Raw genomic sequence first — 22,066 nt, forward strand, 5'->3', positions numbered from 1 at the left:
AAAGGTGAGAGCTGATACTGAATAGCCTTTCTCCTTTGCCTGTCCTGCACATGTTTGTAGCCTGACAGGAGCGATGGGACCCGTGGTGAGGCAGTACTTAGGGTCTTCTGTGACACAGTCAAACTGGTGAATGTGTCTTGTACTATTCAGGTGACTCACTACAAATTTGTGCAATAACTGATTATAGATGAGACAAGTGAAGTATGTTGGATTAAAGTACCCCAAGCAGATTGGTTTGGCAGACAAAAGGAACAATAGTACAGGAAAAATGCCATCTTTATGGTATTATAGAGATTGTCATGAGTAATAGTACTTGTTAAAGCTAATCTGTCGTGCTTAGTGCTTCACAAGCAAAACAAGTAAGTAAAGCCAGCGCCTACCTCCAGGAATTTACCATGTCAATACAAGCTGAAGGGGAATGAATGGGAGCCAGCTGACAGTTGTAGAGATAAAAGGGAAAAAATGTGTCATAAGCACACTAGCAGTGTGAATGTTGTCAGTTTTGGGGAACACTGTGATTAAAGGCGGTTTTGAAGAGGGATAATGGGGCAGATAGATAACATCATGTGGGTGATGGAGGGCAAATGGGGCCTCCAGAGGAGACAGAGCATACAAAAGTGCTCTTCTAAAAAGCACTTTTCCAATTTGACTTTCAAAATCATTGTAAATCACAGAGAGGCTGAAGTCATAATTCTAGCAGTGAGCAGTCTGGGGTAAAGCTGTTCTGTAAATGAAGTTACAGCATGAAGCTCATGTTCCATGTGACAAGAGGAAAGGACCTGAAACAGGACTGAGAAAGAAGAGCCCCATTTGATGGATGGATTAACAGATTAACAACATGATTTTTGCAGCACTGTTGCACACAGACAAAATTGAAGAAGGCTGAATTTATCAATGCTGGAGAAAAAGGTGCTGATCTAATGTAGGTTTGATTTCCTGAAAGCTAGAGTAATAATTGTGACATGCAATGAAGAAGAAGTCTGTAAGACTTTGTCAAAGCCTGAATGTGAGGTGAGGAAACAGATGAGTCAAAAATAACATCCTGATTTTGAACCTTAATGATAGGTAGAATAATGGTATTGACCATTGTGACAGAGCAAGAATGCAGGGGAGGGCTGAGAAGTAGTGGGGTAGGGGGAAAACAGAAATAAGAGAAATAACAACTTCATCGGCAAGCACTTCATGTGTTCATAATCATAGCATGTCTCATCACACTGTACTCAAAAACAAAAAAGGATTTTAAAAGTGTGCTTTTCTTTGGAAATGCTGCATTCATGACTTGTCACCCACACATAGCTACATACTTCCTTGCAGTTGACAAAATTCAGCATGTTCAGCTTCTCTCTTAGTATGTCTTTCTGGGTGGGTTTGGTTTTGGGGTTGGTGTGTTTATGTGTGTATGTGTGCCAACTTATGGATGCGCTGCAGCAGCAGCACAGCCCTGGCTTGTCACTCAAATCTTCTCTCACAGTGGGTAGAAGTGTCATCTTGCTACATGAACAGACAGGGCTGTCTTTGGCAGTGTTCCTCTCCATCAGTCCCCACCTCTCAGACTTAGTACCTCAACATGCCATTGTTACAAATTTTCTTCTTCTTTTCCCAGCCTCATATTGTATTAGCAGACATTTCTCATTTCTGGCAAACCGATCATGTTCTCACTTGCCTTCCACTGAGTTCTGTGTACGGGGCAGTGTTTGCCTGTCTGCCCTCAGTTTGCTTAGTTTTATGGAACTGCAGTACACTCTGAATAAGGTTTTGCACTATCAAGTGTGCCTAAAATAATTGCAGGATAAATAAATGGACATGTAACCTGTTTTGACAATGATTGACAGTCACTGTTGTCCATCAGCTGCTAGCTTGCCTGCATGAAATGAGATAATAGCTTTGATCCAGTGTCAGGTAGACAAGTAAAGCCAACACAAAATCCACCACTCTAATTGGCAATTTAAACAGGAGCCAAGAACTGAGAGGGTCACAGGCTGAATTCTTTCTGATTGTTAGTGGTGATGGCTCCAAAAGGGTCTCCAAGCGCACAGTCAGGAGTGCGACAGGGAACAGGATACAGGAACCATCATTTCTAGTCTGCAGCTTTCCTCATCAATCCCATGAACTGTGGGAGATTAGAGATAAAAACAGGGGACTGAAGAGTCTGGACTCCAGAATTCTGCAGCAGACACCTTGTTAAATTTCTGTTACAATAAGTCGTTCAGCACCCAACATTTCGTTGCTCTTTAAAAACACGTACATTGTAGATGAAACGTGTTTAGCAGATGTTAGCAAGGTGCGTGCTATTAGTAACAGGCTGGTAGCATAAAAGTACTCAGAACACTCTCTAGCCTGGCTGCGCGGGTGCTTCATATCCTCTGCATTCTTTGTAAGGGAATATTTATAAAGTTGAAATAAAGACCAAGGAGCTACTATTAACATTGTGAATACTTGAAAAAAACAGGCTTTAAAAATACGGATTTCAGCAAGCTAAATATGATCTTCTCATTGTTGTTAATGCTTGTATAGCTTCTGTTGATTCCAGAATTGAATTCAGGGTTATAAAGAATTTATCTACAGAAAGCTTGTCCTGAATCACTGCAAGTAGGGATTGCTCGTGTTGTTTAGAAGCATTTCCCTCTTTTCCTTTGTTACAGTTGTGCCCTTACAAGGCAGCAAAAATGTTTTAGAATTTTTTAAAGATATTTATTATATGTTGTTAAATATACTAGATGTATCTACCACAGCAACTTCATGAGTTTTCTATATTAAAACACCAGCAAACACACAGCCACATTTGTGCTACTGGATTGCATTGCCCTTTCATGTGTTTCTAAATTCACGTTGCAGTGTACGAACTTAACATTATGTATGACTCCTTTTCTCAAAGAGCTTTCAGGGTAGTGTTTCTGCTGAGAAGGTAGACTTATTTCTGTAGGAGAAAGCTAAAAGCTAGAAGTATTAAGAAAAAAAATGGGGAATGCCAAGGAATCCTGCCCAAGTTTGTGGCCTTCTATGATGGGGGTATGGAACTGATGGACAGGGGTAGAGCAGTTGATGGCATCTACCTGGACTTGTGCAAAGCATTCGACACTGTCCCACATGACATCCTTGTCTCTAAATTGGAGCGACATCAATTTGATGGATGGACCACTCGGTGGATAAAGAACTGGCTGGATGGCCGCACACAAAGAGTTGTGGTCAATGGCTCAAAGTCCGTCTGGAGACCAGTAACAAGTGGTGTCCCTCAGGGATCAGTGTTGGGACCGGTCTTGTTTAACATCTTCGTCACTGACATGGACAGTGGGATTGAGTGCGCCCTCAGCAAGTTTGCCGATGACACCGAGCTGTGTGGTTCGGTTGATACCCTGGAGGGAAGGAATGCCATCCAGAGGGACCTCGACACGCTTGTGAGGTGGGCTGATGCCAACCTCATGGAGTTTAACCATGCCAAGTGCAAGGTCCTGCACCTGGGTGGGAGCAATCCCAGGCACAGCTACAGGTTGGGCAGAGAAGAGATTCAGAGCAGCCCAAGGAGAAGGACTTGGGGGTGTTGGTTGATGAGAAAATGAACATGAGCCGGCTTCAGTGTGCGCTCGCAGCCCAGAAACCAACCGTATCCTGGGCTGCATCCAAAGGAGCGTGACCAGCAGGTCGAAGGAGGTGATCCTGCCCCTCTACTCTGCTCTTGTGAGACCTCACCTGGAGCATTGTGTGCAGTTCTGGTGTCCTCAACATAAAAAGGACATGGAGCTGTTGGAACAAGTCCAGAGGAGGCCACGAGGATGATCAGGGACTGGAGCACCTCCTGTATGAAGACAGGCTGAGAAAGTTGGGGCTGTTCAGCCTGGAGAAGAGAAGGCTGCGTGGAGACCTCATAGCAGCCTTCCAGTATCTGAAGGGGGCCTATAGGGATGCTGGGGAGGGACTCTTCATTAGGGACTGTAGTGGTAGGACAAGGGGTAATGGGTTAAAATTTAAACAGGGGAAGTTTAGATTGGATATAAGGAGGAAATTCTTTACTGTAGGGGTGCTGAGGCACTGGAATGGGTTGCCCAACAAAGTTATGAATTCTCCATCCCTGGCAGTGTTCAAGGCCAGGTTGGACAGAGCCTTGGGTGAGATGGTTTAGTGTGAGGTGTTCCTGCCCATGGCAGGGGGGTTGGAACTGGATGATCTTAAGGTCCTCTCCAACTCTAACTATTCTATGATTCTGTGAATTCAGTAATGATGGAGGAAGGAAATAGCTGAGAAAAAATTACTAATGCTACTGCTGGTCAAAACATGATAGGTGAAAAGAAGTCCCTGATTTCAGTGTACCCTGGTGCATCTTTAGCTGATCATTCATTACCCAACTTGTAGAAATTTGTTGGTCAGAAACCAAAGACAGAGGCACAGGTAGAACTGTAGCCAAGGCCTACAGGTTGCAACCAATATATATTGGCTTAGTATAATAAGGAAGTTTGTGTTGCTTATGTCCAAGTTGGAAAGCATGTGAAAACACAGTAAAATCTTATTAATAGATATTTCTTCAATCGAATTATAGTAATATTTTCATACTTATTAAAAGCTGGGTGCATTCATTTAATCTCTCAAGTTACTTTCAAAGCCTGCTCTATTATGTTATTTCACTTTATCTTTCTTCCCTTCTTATACATGTGCAGCAACAGCACATCTATTTGCACAAATGTTTTCTGTTTCAATAGGTTTTCAATAAATAGCATATTTCAAAAGGTTCCCAGTGCAGCAAGGAGGTGGACATGCATGCAAATACATGCAGGACACAAACCATTGAGCTGCTTAGTTTCTGGCAAGCCAAAAATCTTTCTTTCAATCTTATAATACTTCCATTGGTGGCTAAGAATCTCCCTGCTCTGACTGTAGTCTGCTGAGCTGAATTGTGCTCACTGTGATGTGTGCTTTGTAATTTGTTTTTGTGTTTAATTGGTTAGCTCATTTAATTGTGTTGCAATCTACATTTTGTGTTTAGTTTGCACTGTCTCCATGGATTTGTACTGGTATTTCTTTATTTCATTAAGTTCTAAGAGATTGTCTTTGCAGTTGTTTTGGGATCATCTTGGAGTCCTTGTGGTGATTCATTGAAACAGCTATGATTAAGTAGTATTGTAAATCACGTAATAGAAATACAGCTGTTAGAGATCCTTAGACATTTGCCATCCCTAAATAATAGAAACAGCCTTGAATCACTGCTTCAGATTTCCGCATGCATGACTTTTTTCATATCTACATTATATCTAGATTTGAACCTGTAATTTAGATCTTTTCCTACACTTAGACCCTATTTGGGTAAGATTAAATTCAGTTAGCTGCCTTCTCATACAAACAAAAAATATTTCTAATTCAAATGTAGAAAAATGTTTAAACATCTGCAGCCAACGTGGAACTGTGCAATTCATCATGTTATAATTTAAATCTTTTCTGGTAAATTTAATACAGCAAATAGTAGTAACTAAAATGAAACCTAAGTAGTCTGAGTTCTAAATACCCTGAATACTGTAGCTTGTGAGTGCAGTTCTACATCTACTGCATTGTTATTTAGCCAGAACTAAACCATTACCAGAGAAGTAATAGTTTTTTTATACCATTCACTGGGAATAGTATAAAATCTTACCAAAAACATATTTCATTTTTTCATTTCTTTTTCTGGATGCATAAATAACTTCATGCTTTTAATGCTTCTATGTTGTGAATCACAACACATGTTTGGAAGGATAATTCTGGTATTTGGTGTTTGTCCTTACTGCTGATTTTTGTGAGCTTGAAGCATCAGCTCTTTGATTCCTCACTGGCTTTTTCCTCCAAGACAGCTATTGAAACCTGTGAAATAGCCTAGTTTTCCCTTTCTCCTCAGTTTTTCTAGTGATGAAGTTATCAAGGCATACAAATGAAGATCTATAGCCTCGTCTATGACAGTAGTGGATTTCAACATCTGTTTATTTCCATCTGTTGGTAGAAAGTAAAATTTATTTCTCTGCATGTTCTTGTAATTGTATCAACCTTACTGCTTATATCTAAAACAGGGATTTCACAATTTCCCTTCAGTCCCATGTATCATGCAGAGTTGAAAAGAATTCCCCCCACCCTTTTTTTGATTTTTTATGTCTTCATTTTCAAAGGCGCAAGTTAGACGGCAAACTGATCAGTCACATTCTCCTATGGTGAACCAGAACTGGTGCAAGGTAACTTCCATCTCCTTGAATGCACTGATGCCCATGAAAAAGAAATTGAACTGTGCTGCTCTTTCACAATGTAGTCAATAGGGAGGGCCCTAACCAGATTGCCTGCAAATCACACTACCATATTTCAAATTATCTTAGTGTACTGTTTGGAGAGCTACAATCTTTCCTTTAATGTAGGTAGTGAAAGTTGCAGACCTTCTATAATAGTAGAGAGGGAGCAAAAGGGCTGATGGAGTGTCAAGTCCTGAATGTACCAGTAAGAAAAAGTCCTCAAGATGTTTGAAGCCTGGCACTGCTAGCTGTTTTTTCAAGTGTCTAGCTGAGCTCAGATGTCCACTTTCCTCTCTGTCTCCAAAATGTAGTTTGGTTTATACCACTTTCTTTATGTTCAGCTGTGGGTCTTCCGGCAAGACAGTACAGTGGCTTCTTCCTCTTCCCCTGAGGACTCCAATGTGTTTAGAGAACCAATATTCAGATCGTTGTTGATGGTTAGCTAGATTGTCTGAACTCATCTTCACACTGGCAATAATAGAGCTTCAGCCCTTTCAGTCCACCACTAAATCAGTTCTAATATGTCTTGACATTTGCTTAATTTTTATTTTCCCTATTCTTGCAGACTGCATTATTATTGTTATTGAAAATAACGGTCTATTTGTGAAGCGAAATTTTCTTGTACAAGTGACCAACCCCAAGGAGATCATTTTAAGAATTTGCTGTGGTTCTGTAAATTGCTGCTAGATAGATTGTGTGGGAAGACATATTCATATTTCTTACATAGATTTTTTGGTAACAGCCATAAGCAAAGCAGTTATCTAATAGAAATAGATCCTTTGCAGAATGGTAGAGGAGGAAATAGCAAGTGTCTTTTTGACAGATAAGGTTACACTGGGGGCAATGAGAAAAACTATGATCCTTTTGATAAATTTTGGCCAAAGCAAAAGTTTGCTGACTCTTCAGAAGAATGTAAATATTCAGTGTGCAATTAATGCTGTGCACTCACTTCTATGAGAAATCTTGCTGTTATTTTTGGAGAACTGCTTAAGTACTTATCGATTGAGAACTTCAGTAACACCCCAAATGGAGACATCCCCATATCTCTACAGGTATTGTAAATGAATTGAATTAATCATAGGCTTAAAAGTCTCTAGTGATCTTCGTTAACTTTCCTGGGTTTAATTAAAACATCTGTGCGCTTTTAATTTATCGATTCATCCAACTCATATGTCATGTTTTTAACACACCCCAGCATGCTCTGCATCATTTTTAACCCGATTTCCACTTAACTAAAGCAATTAAATTCACCCTGGATTAATTAAAGCATCCATACTTTAGTGCTTAAGTCAGCGTGTGCTGCTTTCCCCAAATGGTTTCTGAATGTCAGAGATTTGACACACCTGATGGGTTTTTTGTCCTTCTGGAAATTCTTCTGTGAATCTCTTTCTTGCTTACTAATATGCAGTTCGACAGAGCTAGACAAGGGAGCCTGGTAAGGAGCACGTGTGGGCTACTGAAGGAAGGATTGCAGGGCGTGACTGCTGTGAAAGGCTGTACATGTCTAAATACTGGCCTGATGCCTACAAGAGTAAAGTAACACTACTGGTAAATAAGTCAAATTATTTGCGTAGTCAAAGTAAACAGTTTCATGGGGTGACAAAGCATATGTCAGTGACAGTTACTCATAGCTGTTCATTCTTCTGCTTCGGGGTGAACTTCTGCAAGGTGACTTGGAAGAGCACAAGCTCTTAGAGCAACCTAACAGATGTTCTAGATCCTTCTGTTCATAAGGAGATTTCAGCCTGGCCAAAGTTAGTGGTCTCTGAAGAGCAGGCAGTCTAGTCAGCCAGGGCTTTGGTATACTACTATAGTAGGATTCAGCACTAGCATCAGTAAAATATGTCTTCACTTGCTTACATCTTCATCTAATTTCTCCATTAAAGAGAAATTACTATTTGTAGGCTAAACATTACATATGCATCACCGAGATAAAGACCAAACAGAAAAACGCCAGAACAGTGTGAACCTACTTATATTTTTTTAGGTATTTGGAAGAAGGCAATTGTAGGTGACATTGGGTTTGGATCATTCCTGTGTCTCTATTCCAGTTTGGAGCTGACCTGGAATGCATTTATTGGTTTCAGGATAGACTGTCATAAACAGTATTCCATCATCTTTATATACTGGCAAAATCAAGCATAATCTCTCAGCAGTAGCAACTTAATCTCTGCTAAAAGGAAGTCCAAGTGTGGGCTACTACAGAGTCTGAATTAATGATCCCCTAGAGGAACTGCACCCAGAAGGTTCACTGGTAACTACTAAGGTTCATTGGTAAGAAGTTTGACCTACATCTGTCTTCAGTACAATTTGTGGTGTCAGTGAAACAACAACTTGATGATAGTGTTGTTTTCATTTTTTTTTAATATAACTGGGAATTTGTGCAACTCTCTCCAGAGAGTTTGTCAAAACTGCCCAATCTGTAGGTCCAGAGAATTTGTGAGACACAACTGTTAAGTGTTAATATGGTTGTATTAAAGACTTGAAAAACATTTAGTCTGTTTGGTGACATCCCCCACACTAGGGCTGACTTGCAATAATGAGGTTAGGGAAGAATTGTTTGGGCAAAACCAGATTCAAAAAATTTGGAAATCATTCTTGATGAAAAGACTCAAAATGTGTCCATGTGTTTGGAAGCAGAACTAAGGTTTTGTGTGACTCCAAGGAAACTTTGTATAAACCTCAACAAGTGCTATGCATGATATTATCAGTGCATATTCTCTGCTACTGGATCGTAGTAGTTGCAATAGACCAATTAGACATACAAGCATGTGACCTCACATACAGAACAGTGATACTTATGCAGTTGTGTAGGTGTGTGTGCTGCCAGGCACATTCCTTTTAATCTGTGTTCTTAAGCAAAAGCTTCAAGACCGAAACTCACTTCTTCCTCCTAAACAGGACCATCTACAGATAAAAATTGTCTTTGTTTCTCTTAGATCTGACAAAGTTCTGTACAGATCCACAAGCATTGAACATATCTTACATGGGAGTATAAATAGTGTCTTTTCAGAACGTTTTAATGGTTTTGTTTTTTCTGAATATTTGTGTTTGTACAGAGGTGATATTACAGAAATAAAGCTGTAATGGCTCAGACCCAGATTCCATTCCGTTCCATTCCAGGATTTCAGCCCTGGTGGTGGCATGCAGCAGATAGTGAGGAAAAGTAAAACTTGTACCCATCTTTGATGCTTCTCCAGTAAAGTCTTTGATTCTAGACATAACTTATGTTAGGACTCCCTGCTGTAGATGATGTCTCTTGTTATAGTAGACTTTGTAGATTCCCCAAATTTGTCTAATTACGTGTTTAGTCAGGGAATGTTCTTCCATGGGTTTTAACTTTTCCAATGATCTTGTTAAAATTGATTGATGGAACAGTTAACAATACTTAAAGGGCAACCAGGATTACCTGCTTGACCACTTTAGATGGTGTCTAAATGCTCTGTTAGTAGAGCCTTAAACCTGCACTTCAACACTCAGTCCTAATTTTCTTTACTGTTTACATTGTGAATAGGCAGACAAAGTCATCTTTTATGCACACTAACTTGCGGTAAGAAGAATCTGGTTTATAAGAAAGATGAGGGTTTACAAGCATTATGGACACAGCCATTCTGGTCCTTACTCAAACAGTACCCCAGCAGGCTTGAAGCAATTTTGTCCATTCAGTTCAGTGACTCCCCTCACCAACCTGCCATGAGCATCTCACCACAATATTCTGTGGTACAGATGTTGTAAAGTTTTGCCTTGATATGGGGTGACTCCTGACAGTCTGTGTGGGCTCTGAATAAGCCTGTAGATAGCACAAAGGAAGCTAACCTTCTTATGCCCCATTTGAAAATTTACATTTGGAGGTAAAATTGAGCTGCTTGCAAAATAAGAGCAATATAAGCATTGTGACCTGGTCCAGGACAGGCAGGCATTGCAGATGCAAGTTCAGAAACCTTTCAAATCTGCATATTTTTGTGCCCAGAAACTCAAATAACTTTCAAGAGAAGTATACCAGTTTGTCTATTTTATGAAGAGGAACTGAAAAAAGTTTGCAGTAGAGAACCGACAGCCTAGATCCTAGTAGTGCAGGACTCTCTCTGCACCAGGGTAATGTTTGCTCTACAGCAAGAGGAACCAAGCCTGAAGTCTGTCTTCAAATCCTGTTTGGAACTTCAAGTAGCAGGGGAAGGTCTCTCAACCAAGCAGCTGTGTAACTAAACCAAGTTCTGCAACCGCCTCCAAGAGTTTGACTCCTCAGATATCCTTTACTGGTTTCTTGCCATGCTCTAGAAGAACACCTCTGGTGAGTATGTACGTGTGAAAACCGTAAGGGTGGGTGAAAGGAGTGTGTACACAGACTGCAGCTGGGATACCTATGTGTCGAGCATCACTGGGCAAATGGTGGCTTTTGATGCCAGACCATTTGGGCATTATCCCTTACCATTTCCCCTCCTAGTCCATGTGTAACAGGCTGTTATCAAATCACCTTTTCTCATGCATCAGGGAATATTAACGTTACTCTGAAATAACTATCCAAAGACAGACAGACAACTTTTAGAGGGATGTTTGGGTGATCTTTCCCACTTAATTCATGCTCCTACATGTGTGCAGCCTACAGGTCTTAAAGGTCTGTAGTATTCACTGGTCAGCTGAGACCTGTGTTAAGAACATTGTCTGTTTTGTTCAAGTATCAGTAAGGGCAGAATCACATCACCAAAACCACATTTAGGGTTTTTGCTTATTCAGACTTCACCCAGGAGATACACACTTGTTCTTAACTTGCTTTAGTGTTGCCATAACTACTCCTGAAGACATCTATCCACTTTTTGGCAGTGCTGGTGTGTGATACACGGTTGTCTTTGTGCAACCTCTCTACCCACAGAAATGAGATGGAGCTTGATTGTTCCATTACTTCAAGCGATCTTTCTTCATTCCTTCTACAGACTTTTAACAGTCAGTTCTGTCCTGGAGTAGGGGCCATCTGCTTAACACAGGGAAAATAAGCAGTCAGGAACCCCAGATGACTCAGTTGTTTGCACATTAACTGAAACCACCTGGATACAAAATTAGAGTGGGCTGGTTTGTGTCTCACCCTGCAGCAATAAGGTCTGATGAATAAGCATAGCAGACCTCTTTTAGATGAGCTGCTCTGTTTTCTATGGAAGAGCAGCTTGATTCTGTTACTCACTGAAGACAGCCTATAAACCCATAGCAGAAAGATTAATGAAGAACAATTTATTACAGCAGTAGCTTGCCAGCTTCTTTTAAGCTACACTTGCTTGCGTTCTTGCTTCTATGTTTCTTCTGCAGTCCTAGTGATAGTCTTGGAAATACCAAAATCTGACTGAGAACCTCTGTCATTTTTCTTATTCTAAAAGTGGTATTGCTGTTATGTAGCTTGTAGAATAACCCCGGTAGAGGATTGTAGATTAAACTTTGTGGCTTTAGGTTGCAAGTGTGTTAACATTTACTGCGTTCATTTCATCCCAGAGGTTAAATGACAGGTTCTTTCATTTGTCCAAAGTCAGTTCTGGTGTCATATATTGGCAATGCATACTGCAGTGGCAGACTACTGAAGGCAGCAGATTACTGTTCAACCTACATACAAGCTTCACAAGGACTGAACAGATTTATGAACCATAGCAAGACCTCTGACCTGGGAGAAGCATGAAGAGAGGAATGAACATGGCTTCCAGCTTTACTTAAATTCCTAAAGCACTGTAGCAGAGTAAAGGAACACTGAAAAAAACTACTGTGGGAGCTGTTTAGCCCAAGAGCCAGCACCATCTAGTAAATCCTTCTGCTGTGCCAGTCTCTGGTGTTCCAGAAACTGAACCCAGCAAATGCAGATCAAAAGTGGGAGCTAAGAATGGCTATCCTATAGACAAGTTCCAGATAACAAACATACATATCTGTTAGCTGGACCACAATTGCTGACTGCTTAATGAGACTTAGGGGCAAGGCAAGGAGAGCAGCTATCTTACAGCAGGTGGTTGGCACTGTATTATCTAGCTAGGTCTAGGCTGGTCGTGTCAAAGTTGCTTGGGCTTTTTTGCTTTTGGTTTTATATTTATTTTAATAATGGATTTATTTCTGCTCAGTCCCTCTTTCAGGGGGCTGTGATGTTCAAATAGAGTTACTGCTTTTGTCTGAGTTTTAACTCCAGAGGAGAGGTTTGCAGAACAGGGGTTCTTTCAGGAGTTGAGTGCCATATTGACCTGTAAAGCAACAAAGCAAAAAAAGCTATTTCTCATTTGTATCCAGCTTGTGAGTGAACTCTAGCTTTTTGTCTTTATAGCTACTTGAACAAATGTTGTTTGAAGAAACAGTCTACAGTCTACTGATTCAGTTAGCTTTCTTGGGACCTTCTCTTTCTATGCAGCTTTATGACAGTATGGTGAGGAAGTTTATAGGCAAAAGCAAGTCATATGCTGGCTTGTCCCGGTGCACTCGGAGAATCCACACTGAGCAACCATTAAAAAGGATAACATTGAGTCTCTGCAACGGTTTGGAAGCATGTAGAGAATTTGCATCTAAGAACATTACTTCCTTCCATGGGACCCTTTGAACAAAGGGACTGCAAGCTTGACCACCACATACAGAAGCTGGGAGGTGCCTTATTCTAGAGAGAGATAATTTTGTATCGAGATGAGACCCAGATAAAGGGACAGTGTCTCTACAGTGTGTCAGGGCATGGAAGGTGGCATCAAGAAACTTGCCACTCATGACTGCTGCAGGTCTCCAGGAGAAGCTGCCTTCCGATCACTCACCTCCAGGTCGTCTACACCATGGCACGTAAAGAGAGTGGGACTGAAGTGATTACCTTTCTTACAGTGCTTTGGGAAAATGTATCAATTTCAGCCCAAGCAAGACTTCTAATTGCAGTGAAATGGAGAATAGGGACAAAGGAATTGTTTGTGCCACCAGGTCTTCATACTTGAAGGTTTGATCCCTTTATGGCTCAACTATATGACCGACAGTAGCAGCAGTCAACATATCTAGGCAGTGAAAAGCAGTGCAGGATAGTCTCCATGATGTAATGCGTTTAGACAGAAGGAATAGTTAGTCACATGGCATTTGAGCTGCTACTAGTTCATCATGTTGTATGTCATGAAAGGGTGTTTGGTGATGACGTGAACCAGCTGCAAGAAGCCAAACTGGTAGAACTTTAGCATAAATTTTTCGCTGAATTCAATAAAGCACTTGTGAACATATGTCACAGCTGAAGTCACAACACTGCTGTTGGAAATTATATTTTATTCAGGTTTGTATTCATTTTTTGAGTGAGGAATAAAAAGACTGAACAAGGCTTACAGTAAGAGAGGACGACAGGAATGAAGAAGAATGAAGTCCTATTGGGGACTATATATTATATCCATCCTACCAAAGGATGGATAATATGTCCCTAAGAGAGATGAGGGTAGCAACTAAACCCCAGATATTAGCACACTGATTTTGTTATTATTCTACTGTAAAAAGTAGGCCAAAAAAGGTTATGCATGCGACATCTATCCCATCAACCTGTAGTCTTAACCGAAATAATTCTCAGCACTCTAAATTTTAATTCAGGTTTCAAGTCTGAGCTTACTTTTTTCTGATCTTTTTTTTCCCATTTCAAATAAGAAAAATCTTGGAAAACTCTATTCTGAAATGTGTTTTTGCAGCAGATCAGTGGGACAGCGAAGATTAATGAGAGTTACAGAACTGAAAAGTGGAGAAGTTGTATAACTGGACAATTACACATTTTCTTGTAGGAAATCCATTACTCGGGTTCTTCTTGATCATTCAGGTTAAAGGGATAATAGAAGCAAGAAGACATTAGGACCTTTCAATGATTGATAGTAGCTTTTGAGTGTATTTTTGGCATTGTAAAACTTGGTGTTAGTTTCTGATTACTATGGAGGGTGAAAATACAGGGAAATACTATCTTTATCAAACTGCATCAGAGAGAAGAGCACAAAAGCGTACCTTTTCTCAAAGATTCACTTCATTGCTCCCATTTTCTGTTATTCCTCTGTTGTGTTTTTTTTTCATTTCTCTGACTTATAACCACACATTCAGTCTTTGGCAGGCATATAAATTCACAGGTTGCCTTGTTCACGTGGGAGACATGGGCATTTGGGAGTGTGAATATGCCTTAGCGTAACATTTACGTGCAACTGACTTTTAATAAACCACTTGTTTCGTTCCATTACTCTGCATATTTACAACATGATTCCTGGCACCAAGACCTGTGACTACCTTTAGTATTCATAGTCTTTACTTCATTTGCATAAATGAATATTTGCTCAGAATGTGTCTTGCCCCCTTAATAATACAAGAGGGAGTGATAAGGGTTAATGGTGCTTTTTTGCCAGTACACACAGGGTAAAAGCAGTCACCCTGGGATTTGGGAAAACAAGATTCAGCAGGGATATTAGTGGCAAGGTGCATTTGCTGTAGATGAACGCTTGTGTTATTCCTGTGCTCAAGACCCTTACACTGAAAAATAACATGTCAAAGGGTCTAAAAAATTTTGGGAACATTACATTAAAAAAGTGTTATGGAAGGAGAAAGATGGTACATTATCAAATGTTTTGGGGGCTGAATGCTTTGTGTTCTGCTTTCTGTGAAAATTGGATGTTATCTAGTGGAACAACGCAGAGTAATGTCAGACTTAAGTCTGTTCACATTCTCTCATTATTTATCCCAAACATCATCACTAGTCTATGAAGAATAGTAATTTTATTCTCAGGATGCCCAATGTGTGTTTTATTAAATACTAATCAATAATTCCTTTGGGAAATGAAGAACTGAACTACCACAACTTAGCCTAGATTCCCCCCCCCTCCCCCCCCATAAATGAATATATTTAAATATCTGTATAAGTATTTGATAGTGGATTTCTAGTGTACATTTACGTGAGTACATGTATGACCCTGTATGCTGTTTTTCTTTCCTTTCTTTCCAGCTGCTTGCCCAGTTCTGTGCAGTGGCAATGGTCAGTACTCTAAAGGCACCTGCCTATGCTACAGTGGCTGGAAAGGTCCAGAATGTGATGTACCCATCAGCCAATGTATTGATCCCTCATGTGGAGGTCATGGTTCCTGCATCGATGGGAACTGTGTCTGTTCAGTTGGCTATAAAGGAGAAAACTGTGAAGAAGGTAGGGCATTTTCTTCCCTTGCTCTGAGTTTGTTTTGTAGGCTTTGGAGTTGTTTAATGGGTATAAAAAATCAAAGAACAGAATAAAAATTTTAATGTAAAAGTAGTGTAGGAGATTACTGTATAAGAGGGTAAAATTGAAGTCCTTCACAATTTTACTGATCAAAGCTCAGACAACACTTCTGGCCTTCTGTATACATTGTTTTGCAGTATTAAGAATGTCTGCCACAAGTAAACCTGAATAATCCCTTTGCTGAAGAGTGAAGATAAATCTTTTCTTATGGATTATATTTATTGAACAATCTAGAAGTGAAATGCAGAGGAATAAATAGCAGTGATAGACAGAATGTATAGCTGCAGCTCCACACAAACGTATCAGTCACTATTAATGCAGAAGTTGATGAAACAAATTTCAAAGACTTAAGTATTCATGTTACTTAGACTTAGTGTAGGGCAAATTACTCCTGTTAGCTGTAGTCATATGGGATTAAAGAAAGGGAGATTGTGCACAAAACCAATGTGTCCTTTAAATGCAGAAAAGCTCTTCATGCTGAAAGTGTCCAATTCCTTGTGTATGTAGAATGAGCAAATTTAACAAAATAACCCATGCAAATGTGGTTGTAGATTAAGCTCAATATTGTTTTTATTCACAGTGGTTTGTGTTAAAATGCGCAACATAAATTGGATTGCTTTTCTTTTAAAAATATATTACTATGGTTTTAAAGGGGAATTTAACTCCCCAGCCAATTGTTAAATAGACAGTTCAGCATACCTTGGAACATCCTCAGAGCAGGAATAGTTCAGGCTGCTTTATGATGACATTCCAGAGCTTATTAATTCTCCAAAAGACAGAGCAGCTTGAGGACTAAAGTGATAGGACTTTATAGCTCGAAGTGATAGCTTGAGGACTGCACTGTTTTAGGACTAAAGAGTCTCTCTGGAGTATTCTGAGTGGGATGCAGAGCTGTGCACCGTGTGTATCAATTTTCATCCTATCCTATAGTAAACAGCTGTTTCTCCCATCAGAAAACAAAGGGAAGAAAACTAGAGGGACCTAAACCACTAGGGATTGTATTCTCTGGGTGTGGACTGCAGTCATCAACTGCAGGACAAGATCTTGCGTTAGTCTCAGTGAACTTGATTTTCTAAAAGGAAAAAAAAAAAAGCAGGGATCCTCACTAGTGGATCTAGTTGCCAACACTGCAACTGGTTTTTCGGTTCATTCTTGTCATCTCCTTCCAGGAAAGCTTCACAACACTGGCTCTTAAAGCCCTAATCCAAAACTCAGTTGAAGTCAGTAGAGTTTTCCTGTTGTTTTTAATAGGTTACGTTTATAGCTGTATCCAGAAAATACTGTAATGTCCTTTTGCCTGATAGAATTGAGAGTTCTCAGTTCACCCTGAGTGTGTGATTATAGGAAATAGCTAAAAATTATCTGAAATGCCTTGCTATAGCTAGTATTCTCATTGAAATCTAAGTTGGAAAAGACTCTCTATGCCCAAGGAACCTAAAAGCTCTTTCTGTTACTAAATGCAATTGTTTGCTTAGTCTAATTAAATTATATAAACTTTATCATGTTTTGTGTTGTCATATCAATGCTTGTATTATTAGAAAGACTATGGCAGATAGCCTAAAATGGTCTTTCTTTCATTTGATTCTGTACATTTTACCTCGTCAGCAATTCCTCCCTCATCTTGATTTTAATTCCCAGCTACTTGCATGGAACTTTTAGTTCTCTCTGCTTTCAGTTGTTTAGAATGGCTGTGGTATATCTGGGCTAGACATCTTGAATCCTCTAGCACTCCTGTAAGAGAAATAGGCTCTTGCAGTGAAAGAGGTGAATTGCTATCTGAGGTGAAAAGGTATACATTATTTAATCAACACTGTACTTGAAAGTATGAGGTTTTTTAAAAAAAGATAAGAGGATGACAAAGGCAGGAGTGATTGACTGCAAACTTAGAAGGGGCCAATAGCATTAAAAGAAAGGTTAAAGTAACCTTTTGCATACAGCATTGGGCAATACATAAATCAATACATTAATTTACAAATAAATCAAAAAACATCCATCATGTATCAACTCTAAAATTCCATTTCTTCTGTACATATTTCTCACATTAATTCCAGAGCTACATGAAAAAAAGTATAGCATTAAGTGGTGTCTCTCTAGTTCCAGGACTTTATGAAAAGTTTTTGCATAAATTAAAATTCTATCATTCTAATGGCAGAATGATACAAATAAATATAGCTGTATTTATATATATTATATATGAAATCTCCTCTACTGTTTTGAACTTCCGAAAGGAATTGAAGAAGTTGATTTATTCACCATTTTCCTACTAGGATATTGAATTAGAACAAATGGGTCAGCATGTTTTTTCTTCCCGTTAGCTTTTCATTTCTGATATTCATCATGGTCATATCGTTCAAACAATTTACCTGAAATGAAAATGGCACCACAGTCAATATTTGTGATGCACAATTTTTGCAGCATAAACACTGTTGTTCTATTAACAAATTTGCAAACAAGATGAAGTGGCGTATTTATCAGGTTTCATTCAATCTGTTTTGGGGGAAGGCAAGTGAAATTGCCAAATGAGGTGAAGTTAAGGGTGGTTCTCTTCTGAGTTTCATGGTCAAGTCATTTTTCAATGACATTTAACTTTGTAGGTGTAATTCATGGCTCTTTGGGGGCTTTATGATACATATTGTTCAGAAAACTCCTTGACCTCCTTTTTTGTCCTTAGGGATATAAATTGCTTTCAGTACCATTTTTGTCAAACCTACAGAGAGCCCAATGCTAAATGAGCTCTAATGATCCAAGCTGCCAAGGGGCTATGAGTTCTAAGTCTAATGTACTTACTTGCTAAGGCGTGTTCTCCTTTGTTTAAACACCAAAGAAGCTCCATTTATAAATCCTTATTACATACCATTATAAACCCTTCTAAAGACTCAGGGCCAGAACTTCTGCAGCATAAGGCAGTGTAGTTCTGTTGCAGGTAATCACGTTATGCTAATTTTAACAGCTGAGGATCTGGCCCAAGATGATAGCTCTATGAGCATGTATTAAAATAGAATAAGATTTGAGTTCAAAGTAAAAACTCTCTTCAATTTAAACTTTGAAAGCTATTACTTACCCATATGATAGAATAAAGCAGCCATAAAGCGTATTTGTCTAGAACAAAGAACAAAGTTAGGTAGTATGTTATTCTATAAAACAAGGGAGATTGGGGTCTTAGGGGTATTGATAGGCTTTGGAAATAAATCTTTTTTGCAGGAACAGCTAATTCAGGATAGGGGCAAGGCAGTTAATTTACATAGGAGAAGGTGGTATTTGTCATACTCTCCACATAGCTTTTATTAGTACTTTCATTTGGGAAGACAATACATTTCTGAAATGGAGAGTACATTAGGACTCATCAGTATCTCCTAAAGTTAGCTGTCCTGCCACATGCAATGCTATGCGTATCTCACCTTTTACATTTTCCCTTAAAATATCATAAACCAAAAAATCTAAAACAGTTTATGAATTTATCAGTTGTTATCTGGGCTGAAGAACAAAACAATCTTGGTTTACCTATAAATATGAAATTGCATTATAATGTTTTCATTTCCAATTAACTAAGCATTAAATCTTAAAAAGAACCCAATCAAACAAAATCCTATAGGCAGTGTGGTCATTAAAATGATACTCTTACTAAAAATTTTATAGTAATTTATTCCTGTGCTAGTGTAGTCTGAATTAAAGTCAAAACTATTCTGATAACTCATGTTATTGTATCTGTAAATGTGCTTGCCTCAATCCTCTGTGTGTATCTAATCTATATACTTACTTTAAATGTTCTGCAACTACATAAAATAATTTGACAACACTGTGTTTATAGAAAAGTTGAGATTTGAAAGATCAAGCATTGTTCACATAAGGTAGAGTGAAAATGTCTCTGCCTTAATTTAGAAGGATCAATTTGGAAAAGATGAGAGATAAATCATTTTCATTATAAACTCAGATCTTCCTGGAGCTGCAAGAGAGCATGCCAATCATTCCTGGTCCTTCTGTTGTGAGCTAATATGTACCAGTCATGAGATGAATTCATTTTATTCAGGACATGAATTTGACCTTGGCCCTCAATTCCACAGCAAAAGGCAGTTGGTTGAAGCCTCTCTGTTGGTATTTGTGGTAGAGCATAGTATGCTTATACAAATTTATTATATAAGATAAAAGATTGGAAAACCATGACATTACTGATAAAGTTTATGTGGAACTCATAACATTCCTTTATTTACCAGGATTAAAGGAGCAACTGAAACTTCATTCGAGGATTTTCCAGCATAACTATATTTATTCCCTTCTTAGTCTGTTGTTTCTGGACTGAGAAAAGATGAAATCCATATCTATATGTGTTTTTCTTTTTTTCTTCAAGAGGAATTAGCTGCTGGTTAAAATATGGGTTGAAGTAACTAGGACTCTGAGTTTCACAGCTGAGCTACTAATGGACCACGAATCAAAGGTGCAGAAGTGCCTGAATAATTTAGGAGTCTGAATGCAAGTGAAAGGCAGTGATATTTTGACTTCTAGCTACTGAAAGTGAACATCATGATGTTATTCTCACAGTGCTCCAGCGTTTCAGTAGTAGTGCTAGCAGTATTGATGAAGGTACTCCAAAAACAAATCCTTTAAGAAGTGCAATTTCTTCACTTAGGGGTTTTTATTTTGTTATTCAGCTACAGTACATGAGTCATTGAAACGTCAGTGTATTTCAGAAGAAATGTCCCCAGGTGAAGGCTGATGTATGGAACTCTTATTATATATATATATATATATTAGTGTTATTTTTAAATCTTTGTGCTTCTTCCCTACAGCAATCCTGAAGTACGGTCTCATTGTTCAGTCACACCCTGTTTTATCTGGAGCCAATGTAAAACACAAACTATTTTGTGCTTTCCCATTCTCAGACCAGGTGTTAATATGACTTGAAGAACTACCTCAATTTGCTTGATTTATGACAGGGATATAAACTTTTCAGAGCATTCATCTACATGTTTTCTAAGCATCATATTGTGTGAACTGACCTTTGCCTACATTGGTTTTGTTTTTTTCTGTAGTTGATTGCTTAGATCCAACGTGCTCCAGCCATGGAGTCTGCGTGAATGGAGAATGTCTCTGCAGCCCAGGCTGGGGTGGAATAAATTGCGAGCTTCCCAGAGCCCAGTGTCCAGACCAGTGCAGTGGGCACGGTTCCTACCTGTCTGACACAGGTCTGTGTAGCTGTGATCCCAACTGGATGGGTCCTGACTGCTCCGTTGGTAAGAACAATATTTTTTCCTGATTTCATAGAATCCCAGCCTGGTTTGGATTGGAATGGACCTTAAAGCTCACCCAGTTCCAACCCCTGCCATGGGCAGGGACCCCTTCCACTAGAGCAGCTTGCTCCAAGCCCCTGTGTCCAACCTGGCCTTGAACACTGCCAGGGATGGGGCAGCCACAGCTTCTCTGGGCACCCTGTGCCAGCGCCTCAGCACCCTCACAGGGAAGAGCTTCTGCCTAAGAGCTCATCTCAATCTCCTCTCTGGCAGGTTAAAGCCATTCCCCCTGTTCTGTCCCTACAGGCCCGTGTAAAATATCCCTCTCCAGTTTTCTTGTAGCCCCCGTTAGGTATTGTAAGACTGTTATAAGGTCTCCCCAAAACCTTCTCTTCTCCAGCCTTTCAATAATATTCCTATTTTGTTAAAATTTGTGGTGAGTTTGAAATGCACATGATTTAGATCATAGTCTTTGGAACATGTTTGGTCATGTTTAGTGTGTTGGGAAGAAGTGTGTATATATCTTAGATGCTATTTTTTGTGACACTCTTGATTTGGTGCTGCCAGCTGGGGGGCAAGCAGGATGCAGGTTAGGAGTTTGTATTTCATTCTAATACTGACTCTCGTTAGGTCTGAAAAAGCTACTTAAGTGCTTCACTTCTCTTACCCAACTGTAAAAGAAAAAACTTCTGTAATTTATATTTTACATATTTATATGTAAAGAAAACTTCCATAATTTATAAGTATGTTTATAACATTATAACACTACAACTGAGTATGTTTTTGGGGGTGCTTTACTGTGCATCAGAATGCTATTCATTGATGAAAAACATCACAAAGCAGAAAAATCTCTTTTCAACTATGAGATACTTCTCCCTTCCCAGTTGTACATGTATTATTTAAGAAAATAATATGAGAGCAAGAGACTCTAAAAGGCACAAAAGTGTAGGCTAAAAAATTTCATCCTCTCCAGACCTACAGTTGTAAAACTTGATTATTCTGACAGAAGGAGCTAAAGAGAAAAAAAAATAATCCAATACCCAACAGTTTTGACAAGACAGCGAATGTTCTATTTGTGGGGAAAAAATTGCTGGGAATTTTCCATTTATATCATAAGCTGAACCTTGAGACAGAGCTGTAGGGCATAAGCAAGTATCTCAAAATAATATTTACAGTTTTCACACTTTTTCAGTTATTTCTTAAGTTTAATAACTTAGAATACCCCACCAGTGAAGTGAATATCAAGATGTGTTTTTTTCCGGCTCCTGCATCAGGAGCCAGAAAAATTCATGAATGAGAGTTTCACTGTCAATGTCTTTGATGATGCATGAGGCAAAAGACCCCTCTACTTTTCTACAACTTCAGCTGGCAGAGCAGTAGAAGAATTTTTGGAGTGAGAC

The 22,066-nt window shown here is 39.2% G+C and overlaps 1 protein-coding gene across 6 annotated transcripts in view; it reads left to right on the forward strand.

Annotated features, from left to right (window-relative positions):
- Positions 1–22,066, forward strand: part of TENM2 (teneurin transmembrane protein 2) — a 681,089-nt gene that overhangs the window by 577,235 nt on the left and 81,788 nt on the right. For all 6 annotated transcript variants that reach the window (XM_061456391.1, XM_061456390.1, XM_061456392.1 and 3 more), the window contains 2 exons: positions 15,175–15,369; positions 20,469–20,669. In XM_061456391.1, coding sequence (XP_061312375.1) covers positions 15,175–15,369; positions 20,469–20,669 — 396 coding nt within the window. The remainder of the gene's footprint in view (positions 1–15,174; positions 15,370–20,468; positions 20,670–22,066) is intronic.

Source organism: Pezoporus flaviventris, unplaced genomic scaffold (assembly GCF_033815535.1).
Source record: "Pezoporus flaviventris isolate CSIRO_AGI_PZ_B2104156 unplaced genomic scaffold, CSIRO_AGI_Pfla_v1 ptg000023l, whole genome shotgun sequence".
NCBI classification, from domain to species: Eukaryota; Metazoa; Chordata; class Aves; order Psittaciformes; family Psittacidae; genus Pezoporus; species Pezoporus flaviventris.